Below are 16517 nucleotides of genomic sequence, written 5' to 3'. Positions count from 1 at the left end.
AGGGTTTGGGACTGTGCTCTTGTGGTGTCATGAACCAATCAGCATTCTTATGATATAATTTCCCTAAAGTGATTAGTGTTGTTACTGTTTAAGGTATAGTTTGTGTCATTTTAACCCCTTACCAGGATGAAGAGCCCCTCGTTGGCAAATGTTTGATGGTCTGGGATGGTGGAGAAAACAGAAAGCACCAGACAGCTGAACACTAGGAGAAAACTGAAACACAAACAAACACACACAGACTACCAGGTCAAAATACAATACAAAACCGGGAGGAGTGTTGTATTTTTATTGTATTAAGTAATACTTTATCATGTAAAACACAGTTAAATGAATGAAGATTTATTATTTTATTTAAATGTTTTAATCTATACCTCAACACCTCAGGAAACAACAGCAAAAATAAAAATAAACAAATCAACAAACAAAACCATAAATATCACAGCAAAGACTGAACAAAAACTCAAAAACAAACACGTGTTCTACACGTACTGATGACTATTGGCCTCTGGTGGACAGAGAAACCCGCCATGACACCCCATAATCCAAGCTGGCATTCAGCTCATACACACAGATGCTCTTAATCACTGCTGTCACAGACCCCGCTTGGAAAGCCCAGCATGCCCACTCAAAATGGAGTGGATAAAAGCAGAGATTACAGCCCCACTTCCTGCCATTTCTCGGGAGCACTCAGACTCTTTGGAAAAAGGGGCCCTTTCGCAAGAACTGGGGCTCCCGGACGGCTCCAGGTGCTCCAAACTGAAGCTTTGTAAAGTAAAAGCTGGATTCGCTCAGAGACTCTTGGAGACCGACTGACTCTGCGCAAACAGCTGCTGCTGGGGATGATGCCAAACTGGACACATCTGGCCTGCTCATTCATACCCGCTGCCTTACTTCTCAGCTCTGCGATCTAACTGTACGAGGACAGAATGAAATTGTGAGAAAAAGTCAGATGATTCAAATAGTCACAACAAAGGAACCTTGATGCTTAAAGGGATAGTTCACCCAAAAATAAAAATCCTGTCATTAATTATTCAACCTCATGGCGTTTCAAACCCGTAAGACCCTCGTTCATCTTCGGAACACAAATTAAGATATTTTTTGATGAAATCCGAGAGCTGTCTGACCCTGCATAGACAGCAACGCAGCTACCATGTTCAAGACCCAGAAATGTAGTAAGGACATCGTTAAAATAGTCCATGTTACATCAGTGGTTAACCTTAATTTTGTAAACTATGTCCTTACTACCTTTCTAGGCCTTGAACGTGGTAGTTGCGTTGCTGTCTATGCAGAGCTGGAAAGCTTTTGTATTTCATCAAAAATATCTTAATTTGTGTTCTGATGACGAAAGAAGGCCTTACGGTTTTGGAACGACATGAGGGTGAGTAATTAATGACAGAACGTTCATTTTTGGGTGAACTATCCCTTCAGTGAGGCCCATAAGGACATTTGAAATGCAACTCCTGGGGCTTTTTTCACAATCAATTATTGATAGAAACAGTAGGTTGCTAATAGCACAAACTCTAAGGAATGAAGAGCATTACGAGACTGACAGATCTCAATGAGGAGCTGTACACTGATTCACTCAGAAAAGAGGAAGGAGCCAAAGATAGGCAAACAGCCAGTTAACGTCGTCCTCCAAATACAGTACTGATCATTCGCTGACATCAGAAGAGCCTATAAACACTTATACAAGGCAAAGGGTAATAATACACTTTCCAACGTTTACAGTGTTTACCATCCCAAAGAATGATAAATCTGTAATCCATGCCTTCGTGTGTTGGATGGAAAAGCAGCAGAAAACAAATCTATTCTGCAAATCATGGGTGAGTGGAAACACCTGTTGTTTAAAGTAAACAAACAAGATTAATAATACATGGGTTTTAGTGCTAATTTAACATGCACAAACACTTTTCAAGTGAATTTAATGGATTTGGTTTCTGGAGGCATTTTCCAAAGTTTTACGTTTAAACAGTTTCTGAAAGGTTGAAATTTCCCCCATTTGCAGTATCTGTTTGCAGTTTGGAGTGCAAGAAAAGAATTATGACTTTAAGATCAACAATTAAAAAAACTATATTTTTTAGACAGTATCTTTCTAAGTATATGTAGATTGAGAGAATGACGGGTCTAATAAAGATATATCAAAGATTATGGGAACTATTAGGGCATTGATCTGAAGTTTTAAACATGCTCCTCAAACATTTGTTATGCATAAATAATATTTTGGAAAACCGAGACTAAAAGGTCACTTCATCCCTGAACCGTTTCTGCTGAGTGCGACTCATTACTGCCAAACTAATGTACTGTAGGTAAAATGATCCCTCATGAAACAACAGACTGAAAAAAAGGCCAAAAGCACTGAAAGCCAAGGCCCAGTTTCCCAGTCCTGAATCATCAACAATCTGACTGGATGGACAGAGGAAGAAAATGGCCAGAAACTGCTTAGCTGCCCCCAATAGCTTTCCATCAAAAAACGATGAACACAGTAAAAAATAGATACATTAGAGCATGCAAAGACCATGTGCGGCTAGCATTTCAGCTGAGAAGCAAGTTTTGAACCCAACCTCCAAGCCCAAAGTCAATCTGCCAAAAGCAGAAATCAAATCCTCAAATCAGCAGAAATGATAGTCTCATGAGGTGAAAACAATGCAAACAAAGTGTTTGTATTTCCTGGTAAGCACATGATTTGGCTGTAAATCATGTCGATACCATTCTCTGATGGTGTGCCCATGTTGACAATCGGTCCAGGTTGAATTTTACACTGAAAAAAGGGTAGCGAAATATTTTTTACTCAGAAATTGCTATTCAATTTCCCAAAGTATTACAAAGAAATGGCAAATACACATAGAACTAAACATGAAATTCTGAAGTACAGAAAGACTAAAACTATTTTCTTTCAAAATGTAATACATCAATCTTTGTTTTATTTACAACTTTGAAAAATTATAATACAAAATGTACAGTGTAAAAAATAGTTTAATCAAGAAAAATTTTACAGTGTAAGAAAAACAGTTTTCAGAAGCTAACCCATGAGAAATCTAATTCAAAGACATCAAACGGACCTTGTAAATGCAAGAAAAAACTTACTGACTCACCTTCAAACTGTCTTTAAATTGTGATTTAAAGATTTTTTTGTTTCTTTTGTGCTCTTCTATTATATTATAATATAATATATATGAATAATAATTCAAATATATTTAGATAAATTTCAGTCAACCAGTCATAAGGGTCCATTTTTATATAAAAATTGTAAATATAAGCTTTCCATTGATGTATGGTTTGTTAGGATAGGACAATATTTGGTCGAGATACAACTATTTGAAAATCTGGAATCTGAGGGTACAAAAAAAATCGAAATATTGAGAAAATAACCTTTAAAGTTGTCCAAATGAAGTTCTTAGCAATGCTTATTACTAATCAAAAATTAAGTTTTAATATATTTACAGTAGGAAATTTACAGAAAATCTTCATGGAACATGATCTTTACTTAATAGCCTAATGATTTTTTGCATAAAAGAAAAATCAATAATTTTGACCCACACAATGAATTTTTGCCTATTGCTACAAATATACCCAAGCGACTTAAGACTGGTTTTGTGGTCCAGGGTCACATATATGGAATAGTAGCATTAATGCTAACAGACTGCAAAACAAAATATCTAATTAAATACAGAATAATTAGAAAAAAAACATCATACCATATTTTATATCATTATTAATATGAGGGTGAGTGAATGATGACAGAATTTTAATTTTTGCATGAACTATGCTTTTAATTCCAGGTAAGCTGCTCAATTTAACCAACAGTTTATTCATCACCAGACATTTCATACAGAGTCCAAACAATACACCCATCCAGGTCTGGCACAAAGAAAACAGAAATCATAGGTAAACCTAAGAAGGCTTTACGTCTTTTAACTAACATCTTTTTATAAAACTGAATGTGGGTTATGAAATAATCCTCGCAATAACGCAGCATAACCCGTTTCTCTCTTTTCATTCTCTACGATACATTAAGATGAAGTATGCTGTAATGGACCCTGCTGTGGTCCTCATTAGACTAAATCTCAGGCTAAATTCATCACTTGGATTGTTAATATGCCATGAAAACCACAGCGAGATGAAAGCGTGAGGACATAGATATGGGCCATGTGGGTAAACAGAGGGGATGATGAATAGTGAGGGCTTTACACATTGCTGAGCTGGACTCTGTAGACTGTACGCCACAAAACATCTGCGCATAACGGCAGAGTCTCTGACCCTAATTCAATCACGGCAGGCTGATGGACCAGGTATCAGTTACACAATGAGAGAGATAAACATCAAGCTACACTGAGAGTGGAAGAAGGATAAATGTTTGGAAATGAAAAAAGTGGAAGGTGTCATGTGATTTACCTATGATTTCTTTATCACAACACGCACACAGAATAATATGTAGATGGGTTAAAAAGCTAGAAAACAAATAGTACAGCAAAAAAGAGAAAAAGAGAAAAAGATTGTACCTCTAAGCAGAGGACAAAGGTGGCAGCAGTGGAAAGCTCTATAAATATCCACGTGCCTTGAATTGTGACAGCCTGCAAATTTGTCCAGTACACACAACCACATTGTTAATGCTGCAAGGTGTCTGTGGGGAATATAAGAAAAGGAAAGAAAGGCTGAAGACGCAAAAAAAGATGAATGCCTTGATACTGTACAAGGCTTTATATAGTGCAATTACGTGTGTATGGTAACCTGAACAAAAGAAAGAACATCTAAACATCTGTCCAAGTCACTGTTTAAAAATGATTACCTCAAGCAAATATTGATAAAATACCAATTTTTTTTTTTTTATAGTAATAGTTTTGGCTTGCTTGGTAATGCGGAGTCCTAACAATATACAGCTTTCAAGAATCCAAGCAATGCATCTTTTGCAGCTTTTATATAACAATAAACTGTGATTTTGAATGGATTTTTCAAATAGGACTACTAAACTGATTTTGAGGTTCAATACCATTCAACTCTTCCCAGCATACACTGGTGCATGAATAATTAATACAGTTGCATTTTTTTTTACCATTTTCAACGACCCTATATAGGAAAAGTGATTCGGAGAATGAATGGATAAATGGATGTCTCACCATGTTCCGTTTTATTTACATTGTTATTGATGATTCTGTCATTTGTCTGCATATAACACTTTGGATGGCATATCAACATAAATTTACTTAAAATGATTAAAGTTAATGTAATAATATGAAAATTTTACAATGAAGGCAACAGTGTTGGGTGTAATTAGTTACTAAGTAATTAGTTACTGTAATTTAATTATTTTTCCCTTGAAAAAGTAAAGTAAGGGATTACTCTTATTTTTTCTGTACTTTAATTACAGTTACTTCTTATGTAATTTAACTTAATACTGTGTATAGATTGTAGAATATTTATATACAATACAATAGTGGATTTAACAAAAATTTAAAGTCGCAGGAGCAGACAACACAAGAGCGGGAAGTAAAGCTGCAACTAGTCTGGAAAGCATAAATCCTTAATGTCAGCGAAACAGGGTTAACACTGATACCTATCATACAAACAGAAATACTATCAGTGAAAATGAGCACAGACTTTTCCCAGAAGAAAGCACAGGCTCCAGCTACTGAATCATGAAAAACTGCCCTGCATGTGGAATGTGGCTTATTATTTCGTCATTGAAATATTTTTAAAAGCACACTACACATCTGGAGAGGAAACACTATTGCTCAAAAGTCCTCAAAGTTGTTTGGTTCAATTTTATGTTTTGCTTGACTTAAAGCAATAGTTCAACCAAAATTAATTTACTGTCATTATTTACTCCTAATTGTAAAGTGGAATTGGAAGTCAGTGTTTAATACACTGTACACAGTTGTGAAAGATGTCAAAAACAAGAAGCAGGAGCAGACAACACAAGAGCGGGAAGTAAAGCTGCAACTAGTCTGGAAAGCATAAATCCTTAATGTCAGTGAAACAGGGTTAACACTGATACCTATCATACAAACAGAAATACTATCAGTGAAAATGAGCACAGACTTTTCCCAGAAGAAAGCACAGGCTCCAGCTACTGAATCATGAAAAACTGCCCTGCATGTGGAATGTGGTTTATTATTTCGTCATTGAAATATTTTTTAAAGCACACTACACATCTGGAGAGGAAACGCTATTGCTCAAGTCCTCAAAGTTGTTTGGTTCAATTTTATGTTTTGCTTGACTTAAACCAATAGTTCAACCAAAATTAATTTACTGTCATTATTTACTCACACTCAAGTCGTTCCAAAACTGTATCATTTTATCAGAGGAGCATGAAAGTAAACATTTTTTAATCATTACCACATAATCTAAGATCACAGTAAACATGGGATGTCAAGTCCAAAACGGACAAAGAACAAATGAAAGAACTAAACAGTATATAACAGCTTTGTATGAAAGCCTGTTTCCGCCATGGAATAAAAAAAGAAAGCTGTGACTTTTTATTTCATAATTCAGACTTTGTTTCTTGCAGATCTGAAAAATAGAGATTACTTTTTTCTTGCAATTCCAAGTTTACATCTCACAATTCTGACTTTTCCCCTCAGAACTCTGAGTTTACATGTCGTAATTCTGTTTTTGCTTCCATCACGGAATAAAAAATAAATAAGGCAGTTGCTTTATCTAACAGTTCATACTTTTCTTATCGCAATTTACAGTTTTTATCTCACAATTATGACTTTAATTTTCAGAATTGTGTTCACATCTTACAATTCTGAGTTTATTTCTCACAATTCTGACTAAAGATATAAACTCAGAATTGCGAGGAAGAAAAGTCATAATTGTGAGATAAAAGTTGCAATGACCTTTAAACCATAAAAAAGTGGTTATTCACCTTTGCTGAGGCTCGCATCCAGACTACCATTATGACACTTTTATGCTGTTGTAGTGTTTTTTAGTGCAAATTCAGCTGTGAGAATACCATCTCTTCTGCAGTCTTTATGTAAGCGGAAGATCATAAATTACTTCATTTTAATCAGATCACTGATATACTGTTGTGCCAACTGCAAATGGCATCTATCAGGGTATCTCCACTATTCATTCATGTCACATCCGTTCACCAACACACACACCTTGTGGCCTTCTGAACACACTCAGCTATCTGGAAACTCTAATTCACGCTATAGTTTGAAAGGGCACAATCACAGGCCACGGAGTCGCAGTATTGTGAGTGGGATATATGCTGAGCTTGCTGAGAGGAAAAGCAGAAGAGCAGTGAGAGATGTTAATTGGACGGCACAAGGATGATAAGCTTGACATTTACAGACAATACTGTTACCATGAGCAGACAATTAGAGAATCCTCTCCATATCCTGAACAAACAGGATGTTACACGCAAAAACTTCTAACCTTCCATGTTACCACATCTGCAATTTTATATTGAAAAACAAGCTACTGCATGTTAATGGTAAATATCAGATGTAGAACATAAAGATTTTCTTTTCTTTTTACATACATTTAGGTCATATTCTATAGTGGAAACTTTCACTATTTTTGATGTTGTTATCAGTTTATATATATATATATATATATATATATATATATATATTAGGGCTGCACGATTATGACAAAAATCATTATTATCGATTATTCCCTTGAAATTGTAATTGCGATTATTAATTACGATTATCACAATTTACATTGAATGATGCTTATTTTTTTGTTTTTTGCATTGTTTGATGCAACTGCATGCCGTATTTGTATATGAAAATAAACTAGCTGAAAACACTCTTTTGCACAAATCTTTAGTGCTTTTCTATAGTATTAAGCCTAAAATGTCAAATATAATGTGAAAATGATTGGTATTATAATGTTATACTAAAACTAAAACAATGGAAAAACCCTTAAGATAACATGTAGAAAGAAAAAACATATCTTAAGCGTGCAGAATAACATAAGTGGACTTTGAACGATTAATTGCCGCTTTGAATGATTACGTAACTGTGGCAGCATAATTGTAATTGCGATTAGAAATTTGATTCATTGTATAGCCCTAATATATATATATATATATATATATATATATATATATATATACACACATATAAACAGTAAAAATGTAAATGTAAAAATGTAAAACAATGTAAAAATCTTTACTGCCACTTTTAATAAATTTGATGCGTCCTTGCTGGATAAAAGTATTAATGAATAAAAGTATTAACTCTTATTACCCTAAACTTTTGAATGGTATTATAGATAGACATATAAACAGCAAAGATAAATAACACTAAAATATTTAAATTAATACAGAATCATCATAAAATATCAATCAAATATTAATGATCAATTACATATTTAATTAGGAAATACTTTAAATGCTAAGCTTAATAAAAAAAATGAACCATTTCAATATGTATTTTGTGAAAATATCACATTTTTACTGAAATGTGCCCAACACCACATTCAGTATCACACAAATATACACAAACTTGCACAGTTGCAAAGGATTTGAAGCAGTGCTTTCAAAACACACACACCTTGCACTCTTTCATGCACACAGTTCATTGCCCAGATTTCCAGTATTTATGTGCTGACATTTCACCGCTCAATGCACTGTGAACGTCACTCCTAAAAGCCCAAACCCTTGCAAAATATAATGCCTTTATTTACACGAGGTGAGAAGAAGCCGGTGCTTGTGGCCCACAGCTCTGTCAAAGAAGCTTTGATTTAATGCAGACTTGTTTCTAAATGTATCCTTTTTTCTCCCTGTCATTATACTGCAGCGCTGGGACAGCCGAATGGGCAATATTTCAGCAGCATCCACTTACCTGCACACTTTTAATGCTCTGTAGTTATCGATCAGATTGTAAGTTTCTGATCTAAACTTCATATAAATATAATGCATCAAGCCATACCGAAGTCATATCTCAGGACAGGGTACATGATTGTGCAACAATAAATCTAAAACAGCCCCATTGATCAAAATAAATAGCTCTCGCACAGTATATTTCCTTCATATATTCATTACACTCCAAACTGGATGATTTCTGATTCAAACAATGATTGATAAGTTTAAAATCTACTCTCTTCAAGTTACTATTATTTGATCGTATTGGATATACCATGCATGCTCATCGTCCCTCTGACCCTCGGGTGGGAACATTCTTTTGAAGACAGCCGTATTAACAGACAAGTGATGGGAGCATCTGGCAGCAAAGAAGAGACGTTTATAGAGCACGCCAAATGCTATCTCACCATTACGCTTATCATTCAAAGTACTATTTACAAGATCAGCAGGCTACCATCTTTGAACAAGACTTCAAACATGGACCTTCTGGTTCATCTAAGCGACTGCAGTGGCACGCAAGAGTGTAATCAAGGGTGCAGCACCTTGTCAACACTGCTGGAACTGACACAAAACACAGTACAGAGACTCCACCACTGCGGTCTCATCACTACTGAGGTTTAACCTGGAGTTACTGATACAGTTACAGTTGATGCAGCAAACACATGTTAGATATATAATATTCTCCCATCTAAGAGATATCTCAACAAAGTAGGAAAGTAAGATTTTTTTTTTAGAACATTTATCAGCACGGATGCATTAATTAAAAAAAGTGACATTTACATGGTCACAAAAGATTTCCATTTCAAATAATAGACATTTTTATGGCATATAAGAAGCATATGAGCATCCTAAAAGAAATTATCATGGTTTCCACCAAAATATCAAGCAGCATAACTGTAGTAGAAAGACTGACGTAATGGCTGCTGAAAATTCAGCTTTACTAAATAAATAAATAATGAAATAAAATAAAAAATAAAAATGTACAAATTAAAGTTGCTAATTGATCATTTGTTAGAGAACCTGCCATTATAAATTAAAGGGCCTTAACAACACTTGAGGGGACTTACACAAGACATCAGCTGCCGACTGGCAACCAGCAGAGAGGTGGGAGTAGGAGGTTAGCTCTGTCCATTTATCAGTAAAGACATTCACATGGGTTCCTTTATTTACTAAAGTCTCCATTTCTAATCATTCTATGCAAATTAAATACACAGCATAACAGCCCATGATGTAGGAGAACCACAGAATTTAGCAATTAATTAAGAAACAGAATTTTAAGAATCATAATGTCAAACGTCCAACTACAAAAGTACACTACACAAGTATGTTTTCTCCACCAACAATTGGGGCACGAAAGTCAATGCATAGTACCTTTTTCATGCACAATAGCGTTTTTGTAGTCAAAACTTTAAGGTATGTGTCTATTGTGAAAATGAATGTAAAAAAATTAAGTACCGAAAAATAATCTCTAGAATAGTGTGACAAGTTTTGAGCCATTTTAACATTTTAAACCATTTAGTCTGCAAAAGTAGAAGATTAATCACTATGTTTTCAATCACTACATTTCATTGTTCCTGTAAACTATAAAATATTTTATATAAAAGTGCCATTTCTGTGAATGCTCTGAAAATATCTTGACTGCTTATGTTTTAATTTACGATTAATTACTCAAGTCTTATTAAACATTAAAGGGATAGTTCACCCAAGAATGAAACTTAATGACCCTCATGTCGTTAAAACCCAAAAGATTTTCAATTTCATTTCATTTTCAAAATATAAATTAAGATAGTTTTAATGAAACTTCAAGATATTTAAGATATTTTAATGAAAGATATTTTCATCCCTATATTGAAAGTCCAGGAAGGACCATAAAGGCACCATAAAATGAACCCATATATCGAGCGGTCCAATGTTGTGAAGAGATACAATAATTTTATATGATGAACAGATTTAATTTAGATTTTTTTTTACATCATTCTAAACTATTATTTTGGGATAAACCACTCGATTTATACGGATTAATTTTACAATGCCTTAATGACCTTTTCGGATTTTTAAAATTTGAGTTGTGATGCGGGGATGTGACAACGGAGTTGAAGATCCGAATGCAAGGCTTTATTAAGAGCGTAGTCAGACAGGCGTGGTCAAACAATTGCAAACAACGATATCCAAGGCAAGGCAAAAGAGTAATCCACTAAAAGGCAATGGTCAGGGCAGGCAGCAAACAATCAGAAACAAGGAAACAGTGCAGGGTCAAAACACAGGCAGGGAAAAACTAGGAAACTAGGAAAACACAGGAAGAAACACGGAAACTAGGAATACGCTAAAGGCTAACAAACAATACTCAGCCCTGTGTGTGTCTGTGAGAGCATCTTTTATAGTCCTCCTGATTTGAAAAATGGGACAACAGATAATTGGTTCCTGGGCAGAGGGTATCTAGGAAATGGAGTCCGGGGTGGAGTGCCCTCTAACAGAGCTCACGGGCACTCCAGCTGGTAATTGTAACATCGGTTACCTAGACTTTAGATGGAGGGAACCTCTCAGGTTTCAAGATATCTTAATTTGAGATCCCAAAGATTAACCAAAGCTTTATGGGTTTGGAACAACATGATAGCAATGTAATTGATGACAGAATTTAAAAAATTTTGTCTGAACTATCTACTATCTATTATGTCAAACAAACAGGTAATTTTCAGAGCACTTTTAAATAAATAGTGCGAGTGGTTATTGTCTGTGCCCGCCCCATACACATGCACACCAGTACACAAACATGCACCTATATACAGATATAAGGTTAAAACAGCATGTAGGTCACGTGCACTTGATAAAAACAGCATTTTATACTGCTGAGTGTGACTTTCAGACCTTTTAAGTTAATGGTGTTTTAACCATTAATAATACACATATAAAACCCCTGTGACAAACCCTTTTAGTTTGCAGAGTGTTATTAAGTTTTAGTTTGGATGGCAAACAATAATATGAATAATTCATGGTGCCACTGCAAACGGGGAGTGGCTAACCTTATTCTAACCCCAAAATAAATTCAAGACCACAACATAAACCCCTCAACAATCAAAACATCAAACGACTGACATTCACTGTTAAGGCGTTTATGAAAGCAGGATCAAATGCTAGAAATGTCCCTCAGCTACTTACAAAAGACAATGTTCGAAATGCAGAAGTATTTGAAGCATCCCTATCATGCCTAAATCTCTGGAGATGAACTTTGATGTCTGGGGTTGTAAAAACCACCTGAGTGCAGTAAGATGGTAACATCCACTTAAAATAAGCCTCGGTCAAAGGCTTGCACCAGAATCGGATTCTAGCCTGGCAAAAATAACATTACATAAACAGAGATTACAGCAGATTAAAGGGGTATCAACACTGGTCTGGATCACGTTACACGCTATGACGGTTGTGCACTTTTGGGCCTTTGGTCTTTCCGTCTCTCTCTGTGCTTTCAAATGCAGGTCGCAGTCTGATCTCCACGGGAGGGGGTGTTGTGACTCACAGATTCAGATGGATACCGAATTACGTCAATAAATCAAGAGTGCTCCTGCATTCCTCGCATGATAAACATGACAAAAGTTGCACAAATACAGATTTGTGATCACACATGGTTGATTTACTTTTTACCCGCTCTAGGAAATCTGTTAAGCATGGCAGACTTTGCGAGAGCAGTGATTTGACTGGCAGTTATGCACTTGCTAGATTAACATGGCAATTAATCACTGTGATTCATTGGGAAAAAAAATAACACTAACAAAGCGCAGAATACACACAATCTTAACCCTGAGTCAGCGTTTGTAAATTACAGTGCGAACACTAGACTATCAGCTGGAGAACAGTCCAAGCTCCTGTTCGTCATTATCCTGGAAACTTAAAACCCGCTGCGCCTCATCCTGGGAGAGACAGGTCGTCCCGCGGGAAACATTTCTGCCCCGAAAGGAGAAATGAATACACCACATCAGGACTTCTTCTCCAGCGCTTTGTCACAAGGACGAACCACCGCACCACGCTACCTTTTACTGCAACGGCTCTCGCAATAATTTAACTTTATTTTCATCTTTTACATAATTCGATTGTACATATTAACGTTTGGTGTATCACAATTGGCTACAAGGCACATGAGAACCAATGATGGTTGTCAGCATGACGTCATATATTTGGATATGCGTAAACATGAATGAGCTTTGTAGAATTGCAATAGAGAGTGAATAAAAACTTGGTGTATTTAAAAAAATGTGTTTTTCCCATACTTTGATTGTATTGACAAGAGTAGAATGAACTCTTGTGTTTGATGAAAAAAAAAATTGAAAGATCATGTGACACTGAAGACTGGAGTAATGGCTGCTGAAATTTCAGTTTTGCCATAACAGGATTAAAACGCATTTTAAAATGTACTTAAACAGATAACATGTATTTCAAATTCTACTATTTAACAAGATTATTATTCTTCTTCTTATTTTTTTTTTAAACTTTTTTTTCATTTTTAAACTTTTTTTAAATCAAATGAATGCAGCCCCGGGCAGCATAAAAGACTAATTTCAAAAACATAAAAAAGACCCAAAATTTTGAACAGTAATGTATAAATTAATATAGTGTTTTTATTAAAATTATTAAACAAAATTATGAAAAATAAAAATTGTTTATCATTATTTCCTGTTAACTACTGTGTTAATATTACCTATTTAACTATACAATCTTACCATAAGTGTTGCCAAAAAAAATAAAAAAAATACAAATCTTATTTTAGTCTGTCAATCACCTTTAGAAAAGGATGGCATGTTGGCAGCTGCCATAGCATGGATACACAAAATAAAAAAAACTCTCTCTCTCTCTCCACACACGTACTTAACATTAGCACTGAATAACCTTCCTTGGTATAAATTTATCAGCAACCTGAGTAAAGCCGGTAGTGCCAGCTGGACGCTTCGCCATGTACAGAATGTGACAGGGTATTGAATGAGACATCAGTTTAGTGTCAGCAGGCACTGCCACAGATGTGAGGAGTGACTGCATAAAATCTAGGGATGCAACATTCATGGAAGGAGGCTGGAGAACAAATCTCCCCATGCATGTTTGGTCTTGACTGGAAATGGCTAATTTTCTCTAACATTTCCTGAATGTATATTGGACTACAGTGACCCACCACCCAAACATTTAAAGGCTTTGAGAGTGATTGCTGCATAATCACCTCCTCCATTCTAATAAAATCTAATTAGCTTGATGTTAATCTACTTTTTTGCTTAATTATTGTTTTTTTCTTTCTTTCATAGGACCAGTAACCTTACTCTGTAAGTATTTCCTCTGAGAATGAGACATAATGAAGTCAATCAAAGCCTTAATAAACAATGTGAACTAACGCAGATAAAGAGAGCATTCCCCACACACACCTCATTTAACTCAATCTGCTGAGCAACAGCCTTCAGTCCTTGACTGAGAAAATAACAGCACCACCGTAAAACAGGGCACCACCTTATGAGAGTTTTGAAGTTAAATGTTTTGTAAAGACACCAAAACAAACAAGTCATTATGAATCACCTTAGAAAATGCTAATTGTATAAAACAACAAAAAACTAGCAAATTTAATTCAAAACAAAACAGATGTACGTCTACTGTATGTTTCATCATGGAAGGACTGGACTATCATATTGATACTTAAGTGAAGCCAAAGACCTGAGGTCATAGTCCACTCACAAGTACTTAACAATCAATTCTAAATGTGCCCTTAATAGCACTGAGCAGAAAGACTCAAAAGGCATTTCCTCTTCTTCCACCTAATTCACCTTATTACCATTAGTCAAATGAGTGGATAGCCACTGCAGTGGAGTTGTATGGGCATGAGAGGGAGAGCCTTAGCTTGAGCGGAAATTAAAGGTGGTGTGAGAAAAAGAGATAATACTCTGCTGAAGCATATCATGGAATGGAGAGTGATAGCTAAATAAATATTGGGTGTTTTAATGGGGCAGAATTTACACACTCCACTGACGCTAACCAATAAAAACAGGCTAATGGGAAACAAGCAACACCGCAGTCATGAGCAGGATAAATGAAAATGCTGAGCAGAAAGTTATATTCAATAAACAATTTTGGTACTGTGATGGATCACCACATGATTTTCAATATAAAATACGGGTCCTGAAGCAAGCATTCAAATAGCATAACTAGCTTCTATTCTGAGAAACAACAGTCTTGGGCAAAATTTCATTCATCTGATTTGTGTAAAGGAACTGTACTATGAAAGTTGCATCCATCTCAATCCTTAATCTATAAATAACGATGATTTAAACATTGTCTTAGCCCATGTTGTAAAAATCATAAATATGATCGATATTTATTCACTGGAATATATACATACAGTGGTGTGAAAAAGTCCTGTTTTTTATTTTTATTTTTTGCATATTTGCCACACTTAAAAGATTCAGACCATCAAACTAATTTTAATATTACACAAAGATAACCAGAGTAAATACAAAATGCAGTTTTGAAATAATGATTTCATTTATTAAGTGAAAAAAGCTGTCCTAACCTGCCTGGCCCTACGTGAAAATGTAATTGCCCCCTAAATCTAATAACTGGCTGACACCCTTTGCAGCAACAACTGCAATCAAGCATTTGCGATAACTGGCAATGAGTCTTTCACATCACTGTGGATTCATTTTGGCCCACTCTTTTTTGCAGAATTGTATTAATTCAGCCACATTGGAGGGTTTTCGAGCATGAATGGACTGTTTAAAGTCATGCCACAGCATCTCAACCGGATTTATGTCCGGACTTTGATTTGGCCACTCCAAAACCTTGATCCATTCAGAGGTGAACTTGCTGGTGTGTTTGGAATCATTGTCCTGCTGCATAACCCAAGTGCGCTTGAGCTTGAGGTCACAAACTCCCGGCCGGACATTCTCCTTCAGGATTTTCTGATAAGAGTGCAGAATTCATGGTTCCATCAATTATGGCAAGTCGTCCAGGTCCTGAAGCTGCAAAGCAGCCCCATATCATCACACTACCACCACGTTTGACTGTTGGTATGATGTTCTTTTTATGAAATGCTGTGTTGGTTTTACACCAGATGTAACAGGACACACATCTTCCAAAAAGTTTAACTTCATCAGTCCACAGAATATTTGCCTAAAATTTTTGGGGATAATCAAGATATTTTTTGGCAAATGTGGGACGAGCCTTTGTGTTCTTTATGGTCAGCAATGGCTTTTGCCTTGGAACTCTCTTATGGATGCCTTTTTTGCCCAGTCTCTTTCTTATTGTTGAATCATGAACACTGACCTTAATTGAGGCAAGTGAGGCCTGCAGTTCTTTAGATGTTGTTCTGGGTTCTTTTATGACCTCCTGGATGAGTCGTCGTTGCGTCTTGGAGTAATTTTGGTAGGCCGGCCACTCCTGGGAAGGTTCACCACTGTTCCAAGTTTTCTTCATTTGTGGATAATGGCTCTGACTGTGGTTCACTGGAGTCCCAAAGCCTTAGGCTTTATAACCATTTCCAGTAGGGTTGGGTATCGATTGGGTTTTCTACGATACCGGTGCCAAATCGATACTTTTAAAACGGTACTGGTGCCTAAACGGTGCCTGAACCGATACTTTAAAAAAAAGAGCCACAAAAAAAAGATGGATAACATTAAAAAGCATTAAAAATATTTAAAATAAATATACATAGCATTCACATGCTCCTCGGATGCTCTCA

General features: G+C 35.8%; 1 protein-coding gene across 1 annotated transcript in view; it reads right to left on the bottom strand.

Moving 5' to 3' along the window:
• LOC107593542 (potassium voltage-gated channel subfamily KQT member 4-like) overlaps positions 1–16517 on the bottom strand; it is a 50598-nt gene that overhangs the window by 19828 nt on the left and 14253 nt on the right. The window contains exon 2 of the mRNA XM_016283303.1: positions 123–213. Coding sequence (XP_016138789.1) covers positions 123–213 — 91 coding nt within the window. The remainder of the gene's footprint in view (positions 1–122; positions 214–16517) is intronic.

The sequence above is a fragment of the Sinocyclocheilus grahami genome, unplaced genomic scaffold (assembly GCF_001515645.1).
Source record: "Sinocyclocheilus grahami isolate Dianchi unplaced genomic scaffold, SAMN03320097.WGS_v1.1 scaffold173.1, whole genome shotgun sequence".
In the NCBI taxonomy this organism is placed as follows: Eukaryota; Metazoa; Chordata; class Actinopteri; order Cypriniformes; family Cyprinidae; genus Sinocyclocheilus; species Sinocyclocheilus grahami.
The sequence above is the reverse complement of the archived record's forward strand: the minus strand, read 5'-3'. Positions and strand labels throughout refer to the sequence as shown.